The 18190-nt window shown below is 54.3% G+C and overlaps 9 protein-coding genes across 9 annotated transcripts; 5 read left to right on the forward strand and 4 right to left on the reverse strand.

The window, feature by feature from the left end:
• Positions 1-389: 389 nt before the first annotated feature.
• On the forward strand, positions 390-1394 carry LTS14_001070 (uncharacterized protein; the record flags this gene model as incomplete). Its single annotated transcript, XM_064833779.1, has 1 exon — positions 390-1394. The coding sequence occupies one exon, from the start codon at positions 390-392 to the stop codon at positions 1392-1394; it is 1005 nt and encodes a 334-aa protein (XP_064698740.1).
• Positions 1395-1454: 60 nt separating this feature from the next.
• LTS14_001071 (uncharacterized protein) lies at positions 1455-2948 on the reverse strand (the record flags this gene model as incomplete). The annotated part of the gene is made up of 1 exon (XM_064833780.1): positions 1455-2948. One exon carries the CDS (start codon positions 2946-2948, stop codon positions 1455-1457), a length of 1494 nt encoding a protein of 497 aa, XP_064698741.1.
• Positions 2949-5359: 2411 nt separating this feature from the next.
• LTS14_001072 (uncharacterized protein) lies at positions 5360-6124 on the forward strand (the record flags this gene model as incomplete). Its single annotated transcript, XM_064833781.1, has 1 exon — positions 5360-6124. One exon carries the CDS (start codon positions 5360-5362, stop codon positions 6122-6124), a length of 765 nt encoding a protein of 254 aa, XP_064698742.1.
• A 150-nt stretch (positions 6125-6274) lies between these two features.
• Positions 6275-7389, forward strand: LTS14_001073 (uncharacterized protein; the record flags this gene model as incomplete). Its single annotated transcript, XM_064833782.1, has 2 exons — positions 6275-7233; positions 7257-7389. 2 exons carry the CDS (start codon positions 6275-6277, stop codon positions 7387-7389), a joined length of 1092 nt encoding a protein of 363 aa, XP_064698743.1.
• A 731-nt stretch (positions 7390-8120) lies between these two features.
• On the reverse strand, positions 8121-9469 carry emi5 (Succinate dehydrogenase assembly factor 2 mitochondrial; the record flags this gene model as incomplete). The annotated part of the gene is made up of 2 exons (XM_064833783.1): positions 8121-8623; positions 8692-9469. The coding sequence occupies 2 exons, from the start codon at positions 9467-9469 to the stop codon at positions 8121-8123; spliced, it is 1281 nt and encodes a 426-aa protein (XP_064698744.1).
• A 575-nt stretch (positions 9470-10044) lies between these two features.
• LTS14_001075 (uncharacterized protein) lies at positions 10045-11063 on the forward strand (the record flags this gene model as incomplete). The annotated part of the gene is made up of 3 exons (XM_064833784.1): positions 10045-10221; positions 10287-10605; positions 10675-11063. The coding sequence occupies 3 exons, from the start codon at positions 10045-10047 to the stop codon at positions 11061-11063; spliced, it is 885 nt and encodes a 294-aa protein (XP_064698745.1).
• A 712-nt stretch (positions 11064-11775) lies between these two features.
• LTS14_001076 (uncharacterized protein) lies at positions 11776-14505 on the reverse strand (the record flags this gene model as incomplete). Its single annotated transcript, XM_064833785.1, has 1 exon — positions 11776-14505. One exon carries the CDS (start codon positions 14503-14505, stop codon positions 11776-11778), a length of 2730 nt encoding a protein of 909 aa, XP_064698746.1.
• Positions 14506-14979: 474 nt separating this feature from the next.
• Positions 14980-15782, forward strand: ERV25 (vesicle coat component; the record flags this gene model as incomplete). The annotated part of the gene is made up of 3 exons (XM_064833786.1): positions 14980-15064; positions 15122-15240; positions 15330-15782. The coding sequence occupies 3 exons, from the start codon at positions 14980-14982 to the stop codon at positions 15780-15782; spliced, it is 657 nt and encodes a 218-aa protein (XP_064698747.1).
• A 525-nt stretch (positions 15783-16307) lies between these two features.
• Positions 16308-17795, reverse strand: LTS14_001078 (uncharacterized protein; the record flags this gene model as incomplete). The annotated part of the gene is made up of 1 exon (XM_064833787.1): positions 16308-17795. The coding sequence occupies one exon, from the start codon at positions 17793-17795 to the stop codon at positions 16308-16310; it is 1488 nt and encodes a 495-aa protein (XP_064698748.1).
• Between the last annotated feature and the right edge of the window lie 395 nt (positions 17796-18190).

An 18190-nucleotide genomic window follows, 5' to 3' on the forward strand; every position in this document is an offset into this window, starting at 1 on the left:
GCTAGCATACGTCCTATAGTGCAAGCAAGTCTGCTCTGCCGGAGATACGGCTGATTCAGCCAAATCTGTCCGTGAGCGCTCGCAATTACTACGAGCTAACAAGTGTCCCTGCATCTGCAGGCTAGTTTGTTCCAGGCATACTAAGTATGCAGGCTGGTATGGCTGACTACACTTACTAGGCTGGTCTGTGCTATGTCCGACCGGTCGACACATCATTCATCCACATCTGCCAAGCCATCGCAAGTGTAGGCAACACATGCTGAACATGTAGACGGTGTATATATGTAGCTGCTGCGAGCTACAGAACAAGGATATCAAGCATCATATCCTCTCAACATCATTGCACGTCATACAGCGTAATAATCACAGCATCCAACACATCATCAACTATGTCGTCAAACCAATCCGCCTTCGTAGACGGCAAAGACCTTCCGCTTCGTATTGCTGCCAGCTCTATACCGGAGCCTGGACCCAACGATATCATCGTCAAGAATCATGCCGTCGCCGTCAACACCATCGATCCTGCTCAAGCCTCCGGCTTCAACGTCAAGAAATTCCCAACAGTCCTGGGCATGGACCTAGCAGGCGAAGTCCATGAAGTCGGCTCGTCCGTCACGAAATTCAAGAAAGGCGATCGTGTCATCGGTCATGCGTGGCAATTTACCACTGGTGCGTGGGAGGACGGAGCGTTCAGCCTCTATCCTCGCATTCCAGCTGCTAATGCTGCGATCTTGCCCAGCGACATCGCATTCACGGTTGGTGTCGTCTTGCCATTAGCCATCGATACAGCGGCCGGAGGACTATATCAGCCAGGATACATGGGCCTGGACTTCCCTAACATCGACACGCAACCCAACAGCAAAGGCGAAGTCGTCGTGGTCTACGGTGGCTCAACTTCTGTCGGTGCTGCCGCTATCCAGCTTGCAGTAGCTGCGGGATACAGAGCCATCGTCACCTGTAGCCCGGAGAACTTCGACCTGTGCCGGGAATGCGGCGCTAGCGACATCTTCGACTACAAGAGTCCAACCATCGCAAACGACATTGCAGCGGCTGTCGGGGCGGACAAGTTCAAAGGCCTGTACAACGCCATCGGCATTCCAGAATCTTTCAAGGTGGTCACGCCAATCGTGGAGAAGCTAGGCGGAGGATTCGTGGCCAACACTAAGCCGCCTCCTCAAGATCTCCCAGCGAGTGTGACAGTCAAGTTCGTGCTTGGCGTGAACGAGTTCGTATTCCCTGTCTGGAAGGACTTCGTCACCAAGGGTCTGCAGAGTGGAAAGCTGCAGTGTCTGCCAAAGCCGACGATCGTTGGGAAAGGCTTGGAGAGTTTGCAAAAGGCTTTCGAGGTGAGAAATGGAGATGTCAGGGCTACGAAAGTGGTCGTAGAGTTGTGACGTTATGTAGCCGTACGGTGGTGTTGTTTCGAAAGTCATATTTGCTCATCTCGATGCCATCTACGGCGGCCCATCGGCGTCCCGTCCATGATATGTGATGAATTTCTCCTGCAAGAACTCCTCCAGACCCCAGCTTGCATTCTGTCTCCCCCAGCCACTTCCCTTCACACCACCTTGTGGTCCAGTCCAGCTTGTGAAGACACTGATACTGTTGACGTGCACCTGGCCATACTCTAGCTCGCGACCCATCTTGATTGCACGTTCCATGTTCGTGGAGTGTATCGTGGCGTTCAGGCCGTACGCACTGTTATTTGCAACGCGTATCGCTTCTTCGTCCGAGGAAACAACGTAAAGCGATGCCGAAGGACCAAACGTCTCTTCATCAACAATACGCAGCTTATCCTTAGGTGTCTTCGGGTCGACCACCACAATTGAAGGCTTGACGCCGTTCTTGGTCGCCATCTCGGGACCGCCAACAATGAACTCATTGCCTGCATCTTTTGCTTCTTGTAGTATTTCTCGAGCTTTGTTAGCTATGCCAGAGTGCACTGCTTGGCCACCCTGCTCGTTGGACATGATCTTTACTAGGATGTTCTGAAATTCCTGGGCGACTTTCTGGTGGACAAGGATTCGTTCCGTGCTGAAGCAGATCTGGCCATGGTGCAAGGTGGCACCTTTCGCACATAACACAGCTGCTTTCTGGAGATTGGCATCGTCCAGTATAATTGCGGGCCCTTTGCCTCCCAGCTCCATCAAAACAGGCTTGAGATACTTCGCAGCTGTAGCGCCGATAACGCGACCGACTGCTGCTGAGCCAATGAACTCGATCTTTCGGATGCGTTCGTTCGCGATCAGGTGTTCTGTCAATTCAGCAGCGTTCTCCCGGGATGTCTGCAATGAGTTGAGTACGCCAGGTGGAAGACCGGCCTGGTGGTATATGTCGACTATCAGGCTATGTGTCAGAGGAGAGAGCTCGCTGGCTTTCAGCACGACAGAACACCCTGCTCCCAGCGCGCTAGTAACAGCTCTAGTTGCCAGAACCAGTGCTGCATTCCACGGGGGAATCACCAGTACAGGTCCCACAGGCTCCTTGAACACAAATGCAAAAGTGTCCGGCTTGTCGATGGTAGGTATTTCACCCTTGATGCCACTGACACAGCTCGCAATTTCTCTCAGATATCCTACAGTGATAGAGATATTGCTCATTGCCCAGCCCTGTTGGCAACTCGTTTCGTCCATTTGTGCCTTGATTAATTCGTCTTTTCTTGACTCGAAGAGATCTGCTGCTTTAATGATAAGGTTCCGTCTCGTGTCGGCTGAAGCTCTCTTCCATCCACTCCGGCCTGTGTCAAGCACATTGCCACTGAAGGCATTCCAAGCAGTCTCGCAAGCTTCGTCACAGGCTTTCAGGTCGGCGGAGGCATAGTAGTGCACAGTCTTGTCGGTCGCAGACGATGCCACCGGCTTGATGTTGGATTCGTCTATTGGTAGCGATTTGCCGTTGATGAATGTTGGTACGACCTCACGGCCTTGTGAGTCTTTCTCGAGGGGCATGCTGAGTGAGTACAGGCTGTTACTAGAAAGTTGGCACCGTGTGACAACGAAGGTTCGTGGCAGTACTCGAGAACGGTGTTGTTAGAGCGGTTGATTAGTCTTACGCGACGCTGAACGAGATGGTGAAATCGAACAAGTGAAAAGTTTACAAACCTTCAGACTGTTGATCGCTTTTCAGCTGTACATGTAAGAGCTCTAGCTCCACTCGTCGATATTGACGTCGCTCGCGTGCGTAGTGGTGGAGAGAGAGGAAGTGATTACCGGCAGGTGGAGAACGGCGACTTGCAGACGGAAGCGGATCAAAAGTCGGATGTTTCGGCTCAATGCAGATGCTCGTCCCTTCAACAATCGGCAAGAGAGAGAAACAAATATGTCGTGGCACGAGGTTTTGGACACAGAGTAGTTGTATCTCTAAAGGACGTGGACACGCAGGACTGCATCACACAATACGGTCACCAGCGCGCGCATTGCTGTGCCGCAGACATGCTCTCACCGCGCAGGCAGCCGCAAAAGGTCTCGCAACTTGTTGCTTTCCCTCCATAATCACTGACAGTCCTGCCAACTTAGATGCATCATGGGTTGAAGCCGATATTCTGTGGATGTTATACGGTAAGCCTTGCAGACATGAACGACTTTCAACACGCAACACCTGATGCTCCTCGTCCAACACTCCCGGAAGAGATTCTGTGCGAGATCTTCTCTTGTTTGCGAGGACGAGCACAATCCGAGGACGAGATCATCCTCACCTCATCGACCTTGGCAAGCATCGCACAAGCAAGTCAAGCCTTCCGACGTATCGCTTTGCCTCTTTTGTATCATACCGTTGGTCTCGTAGGTACTGCCGCGGTGGCGCCTCGGAAAGTCATCAGCGCGATCCTTCGGACACCTGCACTAGGTCAATATGTTAAGCAGATCTGTACCGTTCTAACTTTTACTTCGACAAATACGCCCAGCATTACACCAAGCTACTGGAGCTAGACTTTGGTACCATAGTGTTACCATGTAAGAGCGCTGGCTCAATATGGCGGGTGTGTCCTTCAGTACGAATCCTGACACTGGTATGGGATCGATGTATCGAGACCGAGCACTCACCTCGGACACGCTGTCTCGACCTGGCCACGGGTATGACGAAACACGGTCGTAATGTGGAGAAAATAGTGCTGCGAAGTGCCGCTCTCGAGGTCGCCGAGATTGCTACCATACAACAAGAACTGAAGCTGTCACTGAGCAGCCTACCAAGGTTCCACACACTTGAGCTATCTCGACTATTCATCCCAGTCGAAGCTCGCTCATTGCTAGCTAGAGGCAAAATCTCGGCGGTGTCTGCACAGAGTCATACTGATATGCAAAATCCGTCGAATTCGACTGGCTTGGTCTGAAAAAGGTGCCAATTTCGGTGGCCATGCAGTTGCAAATCGTATGTCCGGCTATGAACTCGCCGCAGACTCAGACATGAGCTATGAGTGAAACGTGGAGCTGCAGAAGCTGAAGATTTGGCTCTAGACCATGTCTAAAATCACTCTTCACCAGCACGACGAACTCCATTTGGGGTACCAGGCAACGAGGCTCCCTAACCATGAGCTTGGTGAACAGCTTTCGCGGAGCCACCTATGACCAGAATGCCGATACCTGGACCACGCACGACAAATGGTAAGAACTGTGCCTTGACCAACGAGTGTTGCTTTCCGTCAGCGAGTGGGAGGACCAAATAAGCTTATGCTCGACCTCAGAACAAGCTGATTGCAGAGCGCAAGGCACAGATTCATTCCGTCACGAACACAGGACGCCGGTCATGATTCAAGGGTGGGATATTCCTTCGCCGCTGCAAGCTACTGACTCTTTTGTTCAGAACGCTGCTCGGCCAGACCAGGACACCACACTATCCTCGACCACCATGCAATGATTCAAAGGTGGTATCTACGTTGCGTTTGCGTGGAGCAACCCGACGGGTCTGACATGGGCCCGCTGTAAGTTCCACTTTGGGAGAGATATCGAATTCAAAGTTTTCACGCGGTCAGCACATACACCACATCTCGCTTCCTTGCTAACGTACGCAGAGCTGTATATCAAGACAAGCAAGACTATTCACTCGACCAAACCCATGCTATTCTCCGGAAACCCATCATGATGCTACAGTGGACTTAGCCGTCTTCCGCTTGTAGGGGTGCCAGGCATCTGGGTCATCAGACGGGTACCTGCATCTTAGGATCATGGCCACCAAAGTCCTTGTTCGCAACCTGCAAACAGCGACGAAAGACATAATTGCAAAATATCTCTACGACGTGGCCTAGAAGTATCCTATCTACGCAGGACTCAATGCCCTGACATCTGTTGAGCCCACTGCCATGTCACACATGCATTGAATGCCACATCTCTCGCCCAAGCTAGGCAGAGATGTGATTACAAGCACGATGCCCCGGATGAAATGCCCGCCTACATCACAAGAAGACGCACCAATCAACGGCCTACCACCTCCTCGCAACAACCATCATGCGATCGTGTGCCTACCGTCCGGCCTGTCTGTGAGGCCGCCGAGCTTTTTTCATAATGCTTTGAGCTCTCTCAACAGGGACTATCATGATGTCTATACTGCTTTGAACAATGGCCTGATTGCGAACCAGCGCTTTGCTGCTGCAGAGGCTGGACTAATTACTCAGAACAACGGACTGAGGGAGGAGAACAGTCGCCTCGAGAAGGCGAAAGAGGGTCTAGAGACCGAGTCGAAGACTGAGAGGGAGACACTTGGTGCGGAAAATGTCGTCCTTGGTGCTGAGATTGTGGTGCTCAAGGAGGATCTGGGAGCAGTTCGTAACCAGCTCAAGACCAGAGATGAGGGATTAGAGGCAGCACGCAAAGCTCATGAGACTTGTGAGCAAGCTGCGAGAGACTTTATAGCAGGTAACTTGGAAGCAGCACTGGCTAGCAAAACGACTTTGGAGCAGACTGCAAACGACCTTCGCGATGTGCTGAAGACCAAAAAAAGCGATCTCGAAACGGCACTTCGGAATCAGAAAACCTCTGGACAGTCTACCAAAAACCTTGATCATGAGCTGGAGGAGACGAAGGACGTATTGAAAACTGCACTCGCTGGGCATGAAAAGACAAAGCAGGACGCTCAGGACCTCGCTCAGGACCTCACCGTCGACCTCAACAAATCACAGTCAGCTGAGGCCTAAGCTTGCAAGGAAGTCCAGCGACTAGATCCCAGTGCAAAAGAGTGCGAGGCGAAGCTGGAGACGGCCACTCGAGCGGCTGACTCCTTGAGAAATGATTATGCGACTGCTGTACTGAAAGTTGATGAAGAGAAGAAGACTGCGCTTGCTACGATGCGACATGATCTAGACGAAGAGATGGAGCAGCTCGAATCTGGTAAAAGTCACGAGAGTCAGGAGAGACAGATTACGCAACGTCAGCTTGGCACGGAGCGCAAAAGGTGTGCTGCACGAGGGAAAAGGCTTCGCGTTGTACGTCTGCAACTCGCGGAACTTGACGCCGTTGACAGAGCTACGATTATGCGGTCGAAGACAATGGATATGAGTCTGGCTGAAGCAGTGGAGGGACTCCAAGATGATCTGGCTGTGCAGGCGCATATTCTCGCTCTAGTTTGTAGGCGAGATCGTGGAGCAAATACCACTACCACGAAGGATATGTGGAAGTCGCTTGCGGATGGCCTTGTCCGCGATCAGAAGAAAAAGAGTCAAATGTTGGTGATGCAGAAGCTGGAGCACGAAGTCCAGACGGAAAAGCAGGAGACTGAGAAGGACCGGGACAAGATTGTTCGTCTGCAGCGTGCAATCTTGTTCATGGTGCGTGATGGTCCGAAGAAGGAGAAGCTTGCTGGTGTTTTGGAGGAGTTGGTTAGTGGTCAGTGTTCGAGAAGGGAGTCTGCGGTGATGGAAGCATCATCAGGCAACAAAATCCCGAATCCGAGGCAGGCACGTCTGACGGTGTCGACATCGGAGGAACGCAAAGCTGATACAGTGGGACTGATCGATGGAAACGAGGCGAAGCGCAAGAAGGTCAGAGGAATCAGGCCTTCCTGGGCTTATTGTATGAGCGAGCAGAGAATGGATGATCTGACGAATGTACAGCCGCATTCTTTGCTTTCCGACGACGACATGGTATCAGCACGCGCTAGTGCCGGGTCAGACAATTCGTCTGACGAGCTTGAGACCCAGAATGTGCCTTCAGCGGCTGCGAAAGCTGGGAACGATAGTTCACCGCGGATTAAGCTGGCCGCTTCACAGTCCGCCGACATGATGAACAGGGCTCCCACGGCTCAGAGGTACGAGGTACCACCACGACCAGCGCCGCCCCCTCCCTCAAATCCTCCTCCATCGACTTCACCACCTCCCGCGTGTCCTCCATCGACACCATCACCTTGCCCGCCCAGAATCTCCCTACCAACTGGAACACCAGCCAAACCATCCTCAACAACTAGCACCAAGCTACTACCTCTCCCGCAGAAACATGCCATGCCAATAGGAACACCATCCAAGCCATCCAAACCATCCTGCACATCTACCATCAAGCCACCAACAGCCCTCCGTAAGCCTCTGCCACCACCACAATACGATGCTCCTCCGCTCCCTCCTCCATTTGACGAGATCCCAAGGTATCAGCAGAGTCGTGTAAGCTTCTCCGATCCACCAGTGAGGGAGGTACAAATATCGATCCCGTTGACCCCTCGGAAGTCCTCACTTGATCAAACAAAGAGCCAGCAGAAAGACGTTATACCCTCCCCGAGCGTTGTGACGGAGACAGCTGGAGGCAAGTGTGATAAGGTCACGGTGGAAAGATCCAGATCTGTATCTATTGGGATTCGGGATCGGCGACCATTGGCTCAAGGCCGGTCAAGGTCCACTCATCACCACAGCAGGGGCAGCAGCAGCTAGAGAGCCACTTATTGCCACCACCGCGCGGTCCGGCGAACGAGAATCATTTTGACAAAGGAGAGGCTGAGTAACAAGCAGGGGGCCATCGTTAGCGCTCTGGCAAGACCAGCGCAGGGTTGGGTTGAGACCTGTACAGTGAAGAATTGATCCTGATCCTGACCGAGAGAGGAGGATAAAGGGGGGCGCTATCTCAATCCGAAACAAAAATGGCATGATATGCAGGACAGGGCTTACAAGATACATATATACAAACACATCCCCACCCTTCCCCCAAACATCACACATCAAAGTTCTTCAACTGAGGCATAAATTGCATCCCCTTCCCACTCCCCTTGGGCTCCGCCATCTCCCCATCCTCACTAACATGCACACCCCCCGCACTCCGATCAATAACATGTTTCCTCAACATCGACAAAACCTCACTACTCTTCCACCGTGCAGGAACAGGCCGATACGCCGGCTTAAAAGTCCCCACCGTCTGCGCCCATTCCCCCTTCGCCGGCGCTCTAGGTCCCGAGTCCGCTGACGGCTTCTCGGGCATCGAATCCGAAGCTTTACCTTGAGCTTCAGGGGAGGCGAAACCAGGACCGGCTCCTTCGGCGTAGGCCATGGAAGTGGGCGTCGGTTCCTGCGTGACCCAGTAGTAGATATCCCAGTCGTTTTCGTCGAGGAAGAGATCGTATTGTTGGAGCTGCGGCATCGACATGGAGGCGAGGTTCTGGTCGGCGAAGGTGGAGAGGAGGAGGTCGGATTCTAGGGTGCCTCTTTTGCGGGATTGGTCTGGGAAAGGCAGGAAAGAATCAGTCGTTAGTTCACACTGGGCCCTAGAAGATGGTTATGCGGCTTACAAAGGAGACGGGCTCGCATGGTATTCGCATCCTCGCCTGTGCGACGTAGGGGCTCGACGCGGAAGGATCCACCCTCGATCTCACCTACCTTCAATTCCGCATTCGTGCCTTCCTTCGGCTCGCCCTCCTGCGTGCCGCCGGTCATGCGCGCCGTGTTCTCGGGTTTGCTGTCCTTGGGGGTGAAGTTCGGGTCGACGTTGGTGAGGAGTTCCGGCGGGGCGTTGTCTTTGCCTATACTCGGCATTTCGTTCGCGATGGTCGAGTTTGTATTGGTCATGTGTGGGTTTAGGGGCTTCTCGATCTGGAATTTGCGGTAGGTGGGTGCCGTGTCGTTGCCGCGGGCGTTAAGGGCGGACAGGTCGGCATGTTGGGTGGAGGTGGTGGTGAAGGTGCGGAGGGTGGTTGTGGTTGTGGTTGTGCGTGGTGTGAGGCGCGCCAGGCGATGGAGGGCGCGCGTGGTTGACATGTTCAGTATTATGGGCTGTTGCTTGTCGGGACGGTGGAAGGCAATGGCAATATACCGGTATGGGAAGGTGTATGTACAATTGTGATAAATGTCCTCGAAGCAGCATTGATGGACGTCATGCGAGATCAAAGCTCGGGCCACACCCAAGACGACTCCACCTTCCAACTCCGCATACTTCCATTCACCTACAATGGCATCGACTCGCGTGTCATCCAGTAGATATTCGCGATAGAGGGACCCAGTCGGAGCCAGGGCCAATTGGTATTGATTGTGAACGACGACAATCAACGCCCTCCCTCCTGCCACGCACATCTGCTAGAGATAGCCGTGCTTTTACTGTGAGATATCAGTACATAGGACCCGCGAATCGTAACGACGGAAGACGCTCGATAAGCCATGTGACACTCGCTATGTGTGTGCTATTGTGACTACGTTTTTGCAGCTGGTCATGTCCTCAAGACCGAGTGCCTGACAGCGTCTCCACGGCTTTGGCTAAGCATTCATTGACTGGACGAGCCATGATCAGCCAAGATGGACAGGCCTCGCACATACGGCCTGGTGAGGTTCGATCGCCGGGCTTCCTTCCACACAACTCTGAATTCTGGCATGTTGCACAGCGACTGCCCGTTCTGCTGTTCGTGGCTGCTGTCACATGAGCAGCAGGTAGTAGCAATGGCGAACAGAAAGTCCTCGCCACCTTCTCACTTGTCATATCCAATCTCCACCCCACTCTCGAATACCTCACTCGAATTACTCTATTCTACTCTCACAAGATCCGGTTGGATAGCCAGGCTATCATCACTCACCACATTCTTTCGACATCATATTCCGCACGCCGGCAGCCAGAGAAGGAGCAAAACAAATATACCCGCCAGACTCTCTCAAACATGTCCCTACCAATCCCTCACATCAATCGCACGCCCTCGGCCATCAAGCGCTCCGGGTCCGCATCCAGCCTGGGCAATGGTCCGATCGAGCACGAGAACGATCTTACACCCGTGATCCGTGGTTCACGAAGAGGATCGACCAGCAGCGTCAATACCTCAGCAGCAACATCACCACTTGTGAGCCCGCAGACTCCAGTTTGACTGGTATCTTTACGGGAGGCTCATGCTGATTCCAAGGCCAGACCCTCATCCAACCACCCATCGCCCACGCAGTCGCTCAGACCACCCTCTACGCCGGCAAATCCCACAAAGCCACGGTTCTTCCTACTCATGCCTTGATGACCGCATCACCTTACTTCCAGAAACTGCTCTCGGAAACCCCCGAGCCGCTACCGGAACAGACGACCTTCGAGGAAGCTGATGAAGCCTCCATGGCACTCTTCGGCCACTACGTCACCGGCAAGAAACTCGGCGGACCGACGGACTTCCACTCCTGTGGCCACTACCTAGGCCTCTACGTCCTGGGCCAGAGATTCGGGTGTGAAGGTCTAGAGAATGATGGTACGTCACCTCATCCCTCCCACCACCCAGACCCGCGCACTCGAAGACTATTACTAACGACCTTACCAGTAATGAACCACACACGAACCTACTACCACACCTCCACCATGACCGCCTCCCCCTTCCGCTGCCAATACATCTACACCTACACCCCTGGCCCAAATCTAATGCGCAAATTCCTCCTCTCCACAGCCGCATGGCGCGCTTTATACGATCACACCTCAAAACCGGAACACAACGACGAGACCACCAATACTGACACTCCTGGTCTATCGAACGCGATGAAGGAAGTCCTAGCGAAAGACGCGACGATGAGTGCAGATTTCATGCATGCGTTGATTGAGTTTGGGAGGCAAACGGTGGGTGATCCGAGGGAGGGGGAGAGGTGTGTGTGGCATGTGCATGAGAGGACGAGGAAGTGTGTTGAGGAGGGGTTGGAGCCGTGGGAGAGGGATTGAGGCTAGTGTGTGTGTGTGGACACTGTAGTGGTTGCGGCGTAATGGATGGGCTGGGCTGGGGAGATCGATGCTGTGATGAAGTGATGATCCGGCGAGGACCCCTACGCCCTGATGATCTGATGGCCTAATGACCTTGGCCCATGCCACGAGCTGGCTCCAGAGGACTCGTGTAAGCGCGAGAAGCGGATCCTGATCCTAAGAAAGGATATTCACCTCAGCTAAGGTCAAAGATGGAAAGATATGTGGCAAGAAATAATGCATTGTTACAATCACGCCAATGACATGCTCTCGGACTCCTCCCTATACAAGCCCAAACGCTGACAATCCAAGCCACGACCTTCAAATGTCAAAAGGCCGTCCCCTCCCAGAAAAAACGCCATCGCTACCCAAACGACAGAAAGTCAAGCAAGTCAAGAAAATGACAAAGATCTCATTTTCTCCTGACATCTCTAGACCAGGAATGAAAACCCAAAGACACGAAAATCAACAAACGACATGGCTCGCCCGCTCGCTCGCTCGCTGAACCCAAACCCAATCACCCTTTCCAATCACTTTCCACTCCGACTCGCCCCACTCCGCTCGACTTTACGAAACACGACAAAAGACAAACCCCATGGCCAAGCCCAAATCCACATCCAAGCCACCTTGAACTCCAACCATTCAACCCTCTTCTCAACCCCCAAAAACCTCACGGCGTGAGATCAGCGTAGACCTAGTAATACATCCCCTGCCCCCGTTGCTGTTGCTGCCCCTGCTGCTGTCCTTGATCATGCATCTGCATCGGCGCCTGACCATAATACCAATTCTGACCCTGCCCTTGCATTCCAGCCATCATATCCATTCCTGGGTCCGACATCGGGGCCAGCCCAGGAAGTGCGTAAGCCGGGACGAAGGATTCGGCGGGTTGGTAGTCCCTTTGCGCTCCAGCACTCTGGTCTGAGGAAGGCGCGAGAGGGGTAACGTGCGCACTATTGCTGCTGCTGCCATTCTGCTGAGGAGGTTGGGGAGAATTCGGTTGTTGGTGCGTCTGTTGTTGTTGTTGTTGGTCCGGGACGTCGGAGCGGGGAACATAGAAGACCATGCCGTTCTGTTCACGGGCCAGCATATTCGAGCCTGAAGCAGGCGCAGAAGACTGCTGCTGCTGATCTGTTTGCCCGTCCGTGGGCGCAGAAGGGGGGACATGCTGCTCGTACCCCTGTCCAGACATCTGCTGATAACCCCCTTGCTCTCCATTCGAGGACATACCATTTACCTGCTGCATCTGCATTGCCTGATGCGGGGGCACATATCCCATTCCACCACCCATCCCCATCCCCATCCCCATATTCCCATACCCCTCTCCACCCATCTGAGGCGGATAGAAAAATTGCTGCTGCTGAGGCGGGAACTGCGGATAAAACCCCTGTGATTGATGATAACCCATCTGTTGTTGCTGCTGCTGAGGAGGCGGAGGCAGGAAAGAAGGAGCATGAATAGCCTGTTCCGGGATCCCGGAGAGTGGCGTTCCAGCCTGCTGTTGCTGCTGCTGACCATACGACGGTGCTTGTTGCTGCTGCTGCATACCCGAATATCCAAATTGTCCCCTTGGCTCGAAATACGGCTGCTGCTGCAGCTGGCCCTGACCCTGCCACATCGGGGTCTGCTGCCCCTGCCCCTGCCCCTGACCAAATCCGACAGGCAACTGTCCCTCAAAAGGCTGCTGCTGCTGCGGCACAGCCAAAACCTCATTACTCGGCACCTGCGTAAGGAGCGCCGGGCTCTCGATCCCACTGACTGAAATCGCCTTCTGCGGTCGCGGCTGGTGCATGGTACTCGTCGGCGTACCCTGAAACGCCGGTTGTTGCGGGAGGGGATAAGTGTGCATTTGCATATGCGCGGGATATCCACTACCATCACCGCCGTTGGTGGGGGTGTGGAGGCCTGATAGACTCATTGCCATACCCATGCCCATACCCATACCCATCTGGTTAGAAGGGGTGATAGTGCCGGAATAATGTCCCCCTTGTTGGTACCCAGGGTGCGGAAGTCTAACCATCGGCCTATTAGACGACGGCATCCCACTAGCGAAAGAAGTCGGGGAGAAAGCATCCCCGCGATTGATGCCCGCGATCGACGAACGTCGACTAGCCGCTACACTGGAAGCGTAAAAGCTGCCTCCATAAACACTCGTCCTCCGACTCGAGTAACCCTGCCCTCCGCCTCCAGCAACAGAGGCCCGCTGATACGAACCCCGATGATGCTGATGCTGATGATGTGGATTTTGACTAATCCCAAACTGACCCTGGCGTTGTTGTCGTGGAATAAAAATAAAACTCCGATCGGAAGAAGGGAAGATATAATGCGGTGGTCTGTCCGGAAGCGAGACGCGCACGGGTTTGTCTCTGCGTAAGGGAGGCCGGTGGTTGGGGAGACGGAGGTAGTGTTTCCAGGGGACTTCGGAGAAGGTGATGGGTTTGTGCTGGTGGGGTCCGGGGAGGAGGACGCGGATCTGGACGCGGCCGACGAGGGTGGTGGTTGAGAAGTTTAGGGTTCGCGGTTGTTGGTGTTGTTGTTGGAGGGGTGGCGCGGTGGGTTTGGGGAATAGGCGGGCGGACTCGGATTGTTCTTGCTGGAGCTTGGCATCGTTTCCATTCCCGTTCGTAGCGGTCGGGATAGCTTCCTCGTTGATCGTCTCGTGTAAATCATGTTTCCACGCTTGTTCGGCAGGGCGTTCCGTTGGCGGCGCTGAGTTCGCAGGCGAAAAGGGTCCAGATGTAGGTGTGGGTATTGGCATACCTCCCCGGCCGCGTCCCCGTCCCATAAACCCTCCGCGCATCATATTCGGGGGCTGGCCGTTCTGTTGACCCCGAGTATCGTGCATGAAGAAGTTGCCGCGATTGGGCACGAATGCCGGGTCAGCATCCCGCTTCTTCCGGTATTCTTCGTGCTCTCTCCGCTGTCGCTGAACCGCTGTCTCTGCACTGCCGTTTTGGCCTCGTGGTTTTGTAGGCACTGCGCTTGGTGTTTCTTGTCGCTCCATCGTCTCAAAGTCCACGACCTCTTGATCCTTTGCGCCCTCCTCGATCCGCAACCCATTCATCATGGCCTCCGTGTCCGCCATCGGCTTGAACTCTGATGTGGAAGGCTCGACCGTCTCCTCCTCGACAGACTGCTCCTTCTCCCTCTCCTTCCGCGCCTTCTTCTTCCGCTTCGTCTTCTTCCCAGCCTTTGCGCCGTTAGTAATACTTGACTCGGCCCGGTCTTCTCCCGCATCTGCCCCAGTTGGCTCAGCAGGCACCGGAGACCCGCTAAGACTCGTCGTATCATCCTCGTCGACTTCGCTGAGGACGGAGCCTTCACTCTGCGAGTCGTTGACGATGATCGGGCCGTCGTCCTCCTCCCCTTCCTCATCCACGCGTCTCCTGCGTCCCACCAGCGATCTGTGAGGGCGTCCTGCTGCCATGATATCGATCACTCGCTCGGCAGTGTATGGGCGATGCGAGATGTGATGCGCGACCTCGTCGTCGAGTGCTTGACGTACGGGCAGGCGGGAAAGGGTGGAGTCGAGTTATTGAGCAGATGGCGAGCGCGCGCGGAGATGGTGGTATGATCGCATCTCACTCCTCACTCCAATAATCCTATTATCAAAGCAGAGTCAAAGTAGAGTACTTGTAATGAAACACACTTTGGCAAAGAAGTGAACGTGAGGGAGGAGGCTGCCTCATACAACAATAATCGTCACCTGGAAAGCCGAGGAAAGGGTCCAGGACTCCAGCCTCCCCGTTGGCCATTCGTGTGTGATTATTATTCACTCTCCACACGCGACCCAGGAGGACACTAGTACTTTCCTAAAACATATACCACCCTTCCTTATGTAGTACTCGACCATTCACTCACACGATCCCCAATTCATCCTCCCATCGGACTGCTCGCCACAATGCTATCCCTCGCCCTCAAGCTCCTCCTAGCCTTTGCCATCCCACTCATCTCAGCCCTGAAGTTCGACATTCAAGCCCATCCTGGTATGCCCACAAAGCAGAAGACATTTGATTAAGGCTCAACCCACTGACTAAAGACAGGGCACGAAAGCGCCAGCAAAGAACGCTGTATCCGCAACTTCGTCGCCAAAGACCAACTCGTCGTCGTCACCGCCACAGTCAGCGGGAGTCGAGGCGATGGCCAGATCCTGAACATGCACGTAAGTATATACATGCAACCAACCAACCACCCATAATACCAGCCTGTAGAACACAAGAAACTGATCGAAGTCCCCTTGTATGATTCTAGATCAAAGACGCAGTTGGCAACGACTACGCCCGCCCCCGCGACGTCGCGGGCGAAAACCGCCTAGCCTTCACCTCCCACGCCGACTCCGCCTTCGACGTCTGCTTCGAGAACATCCTCTCCCACACCCCCCACGCATCCGCAATGGCCAGCACGCGGCACATCGAACTAGACATCGACATCGGCGCCGACGCGAAAGACTGGAGTGCCATTCAGGCCGGGGAGAAGCTGAAACCGGTGGAGGCGGAGTTGCGGCGGTTGAGTGAAAGTGCGAAGGAGGTGGCGGATGAGATGGATTATCTTCGGACGCGGGAGATTAAACTCCGGGATACGAATGAGAGTACGAATGAGAGGGTTAAGTGGTTTGCGGTGGGGACGATGGGGATGTTGGTTTCCCTTGGGGTGTGGCAGATTGTTTACTTGAGGGCGTATTTTCGGAGTAAGCATTTGATTTAGAGAGGGGATGTGTATGTGAAGGAGAGGTGGTGCTTTGGGGAGGCTAAGGGGGGCTGTCGAGCGGCGTCTCCAGCTTGTCAGGGATGATGCCTATTTGTGAGTGGTGCTGCATGGCGTCGAGGTGGCATTAAAAGCGCTGTAGAGCCGACCTATGGTCCAAACCATCTACCACTTGGATGGCCTGACTAGAGTGAAGGGAAATGATGTTGATATATGGTCAGACGAGGTCTGAGTAGACTGGTGGTGGCTGTCCATGTATTTTGCTCACCATCTGCCGATTCCTGCTCTTGGCGCGCAACGGCTTATCTCGTTGCTCCGTCAAAGTGACTCTCGAGACTATGTGTCGTATCGGGGGAGACCGTCACGCACGACTTTGCCTCTACATCTGACAAGGCCCGGCGAGTCAAGGCAGCAGTCAAACACTGTTGCAGACGATTCACGCCTCCGGCACTCATCACACCAGGGCTGGAGTGGCTAGGAAACATACAAGAAAAAATCCCGGCGAGTATGTACAAAAGACTACAACTACTCCTCCTCCAAACTCTCCGGCTCACTATCCCCTCCACCCCCCTCATGCACCATCCCCCCGAGTGGATCATCCTCCGCCGCCAGCGTCCCCGCCCGCTTATCCTTCGGCCTAGTAAAATGCGTCACCACACTAATAACCAACACGCTCAACCCATGCACCAACGTACTCCCCAGCACCACAAAACACACAATCGGCCACACAATCTCGATCGCCTTCTCCCGTGGCGAATACGGTCGACCGGCATGAGGTGGGTAGGGTTTTGGTAGCGAAGTGCCTGTCTCGAGTACTGCTCGTGCCTCGATCGCTAGGAAGAGTCCACCGAGTCCCATGGGTCCGAAGTGCCCGCAGAACAGCGCTTCGCGGAATGTGCGGATATCAGGAATCCATCTATACAGTGCCAGCACAACCGGGATCCGGCGGAATAGCAGGACCAGGAGTAAGAATGCGACCAGCCTGCCCGGCGTGACCGAAGGCGTAATAGCTTGCGGTGTGAAAGAGTACCATGGAATAATCGTCCCCAGGTAGACGAACATGGCACTATTTAGCATCATATCGATAATCTGCGGCAACTTTTCCTCATGCGTCTTCTTCGTGAACCAGCCGTCGCGAGCGAAACCATAACCCGCGCCGAAAGCCACGAGGAAATCGTCGCTGCCGAGTGTGCTTCCCACCCCAACACAGAGGATGGCGAGGAGGAGGTAGAAGACGGTATACCCGGCTCCATCGATAAATTTCTTCTTGTCGCTATACCGCAGGATCCGATTAGCGAGGCTGCCGATGAGGACTCCAATGAAAGTGCCAAAAGTGCATTGCCAAAGCAAAGTAATCAGGAACCACTCCTTCGCCGCCGCCCCCGCCGTCGCGCTCGTGAGAGCAAAAAGCCCCACGTAAAGAAAAGGAAAACTAATCCCATCATTGCACCCGCTCTCCGCCGACAATAGATCCTTGATCCGCTTCGGCACCCGATCGCTAAACTGACTATTACTCAAAATACTCGCCGCCAACACCGGATCCGTCGGCGTCAAGCAAGCCGCCACCGTGAGCGCAGTCGCGACATCCGTCTGGAATAAAACCGCCACGAACCCTGCACACACGATCCACCCGAACGCCATGACCGGCCCAAGCATCATCCCCACACTCCTCCAATGCCTCCCCGCGTAAAACTTCGGCAACTCCACCCCGACGGCGAAAACCTGGATCCCGACAATCACCCTCGTAGCCTCCTGCATGACATTATCGCCCCACCCCCACCCGCCGAGACCATCCTGTTCGCCGCCCGAACAGCCGATGACGCCGCAGGTGTTGGGGCTGAGCCAGCCGAGGAAGCGGGGGCCGAGGAGGATTCCCAGGAGGAGTGCGAGGGGCGGTTCGCTGAGGTGCAGGCGGTTGCGGATGAAGTTTGCCAGGAGGGTGTAGGTTATTAGGAAGAGGGAGAGGAGGAGGTAGGTTAGGTGTGGGGGGGTGGGTTCGATCTGGTCCCACATTTATTTTGGTTTTGGTTTTTGTTTTTTTTTTGGATACGGAGGGTGTGAGGTGTGGTCGGTGTGGTGTGGTGTGGTGTCCTGGTTCCTGTCCTGGTCCCTTGTGGGCAGTGGCAATCCTGGCAGAATTAAGTCCAGTGAGCCTTGTGTATCTCAGAGCATTCCGGTTGATGGAGGTGCTGTGGAGTATGTGCCTGTCTGTCCAGTCGGTGGCGAATTTCGTAGGTCCTTTGGGATATATACACTGGCGTGTCCGGCTCGATGGCGAGTCCCCGATACCTCGACAGAGGTGGTGAAGTGAAGCAGTCTTGGTTGTTTGTTATTTCTACTCGAATTCTGGCGGGTTGTGCTTCTCGTACGTCATTAGTCCACAGGCCAGGCCATGTTCAATCTCGAGC

The sequence above is a fragment of the Recurvomyces mirabilis genome, assembly GCF_035927965.1.
Source record: "Recurvomyces mirabilis strain CCFEE 5264 chromosome Unknown scaffold_2, whole genome shotgun sequence".
NCBI lineage: Eukaryota > Fungi > Ascomycota > Dothideomycetes > Mycosphaerellales > Teratosphaeriaceae > Recurvomyces > Recurvomyces mirabilis.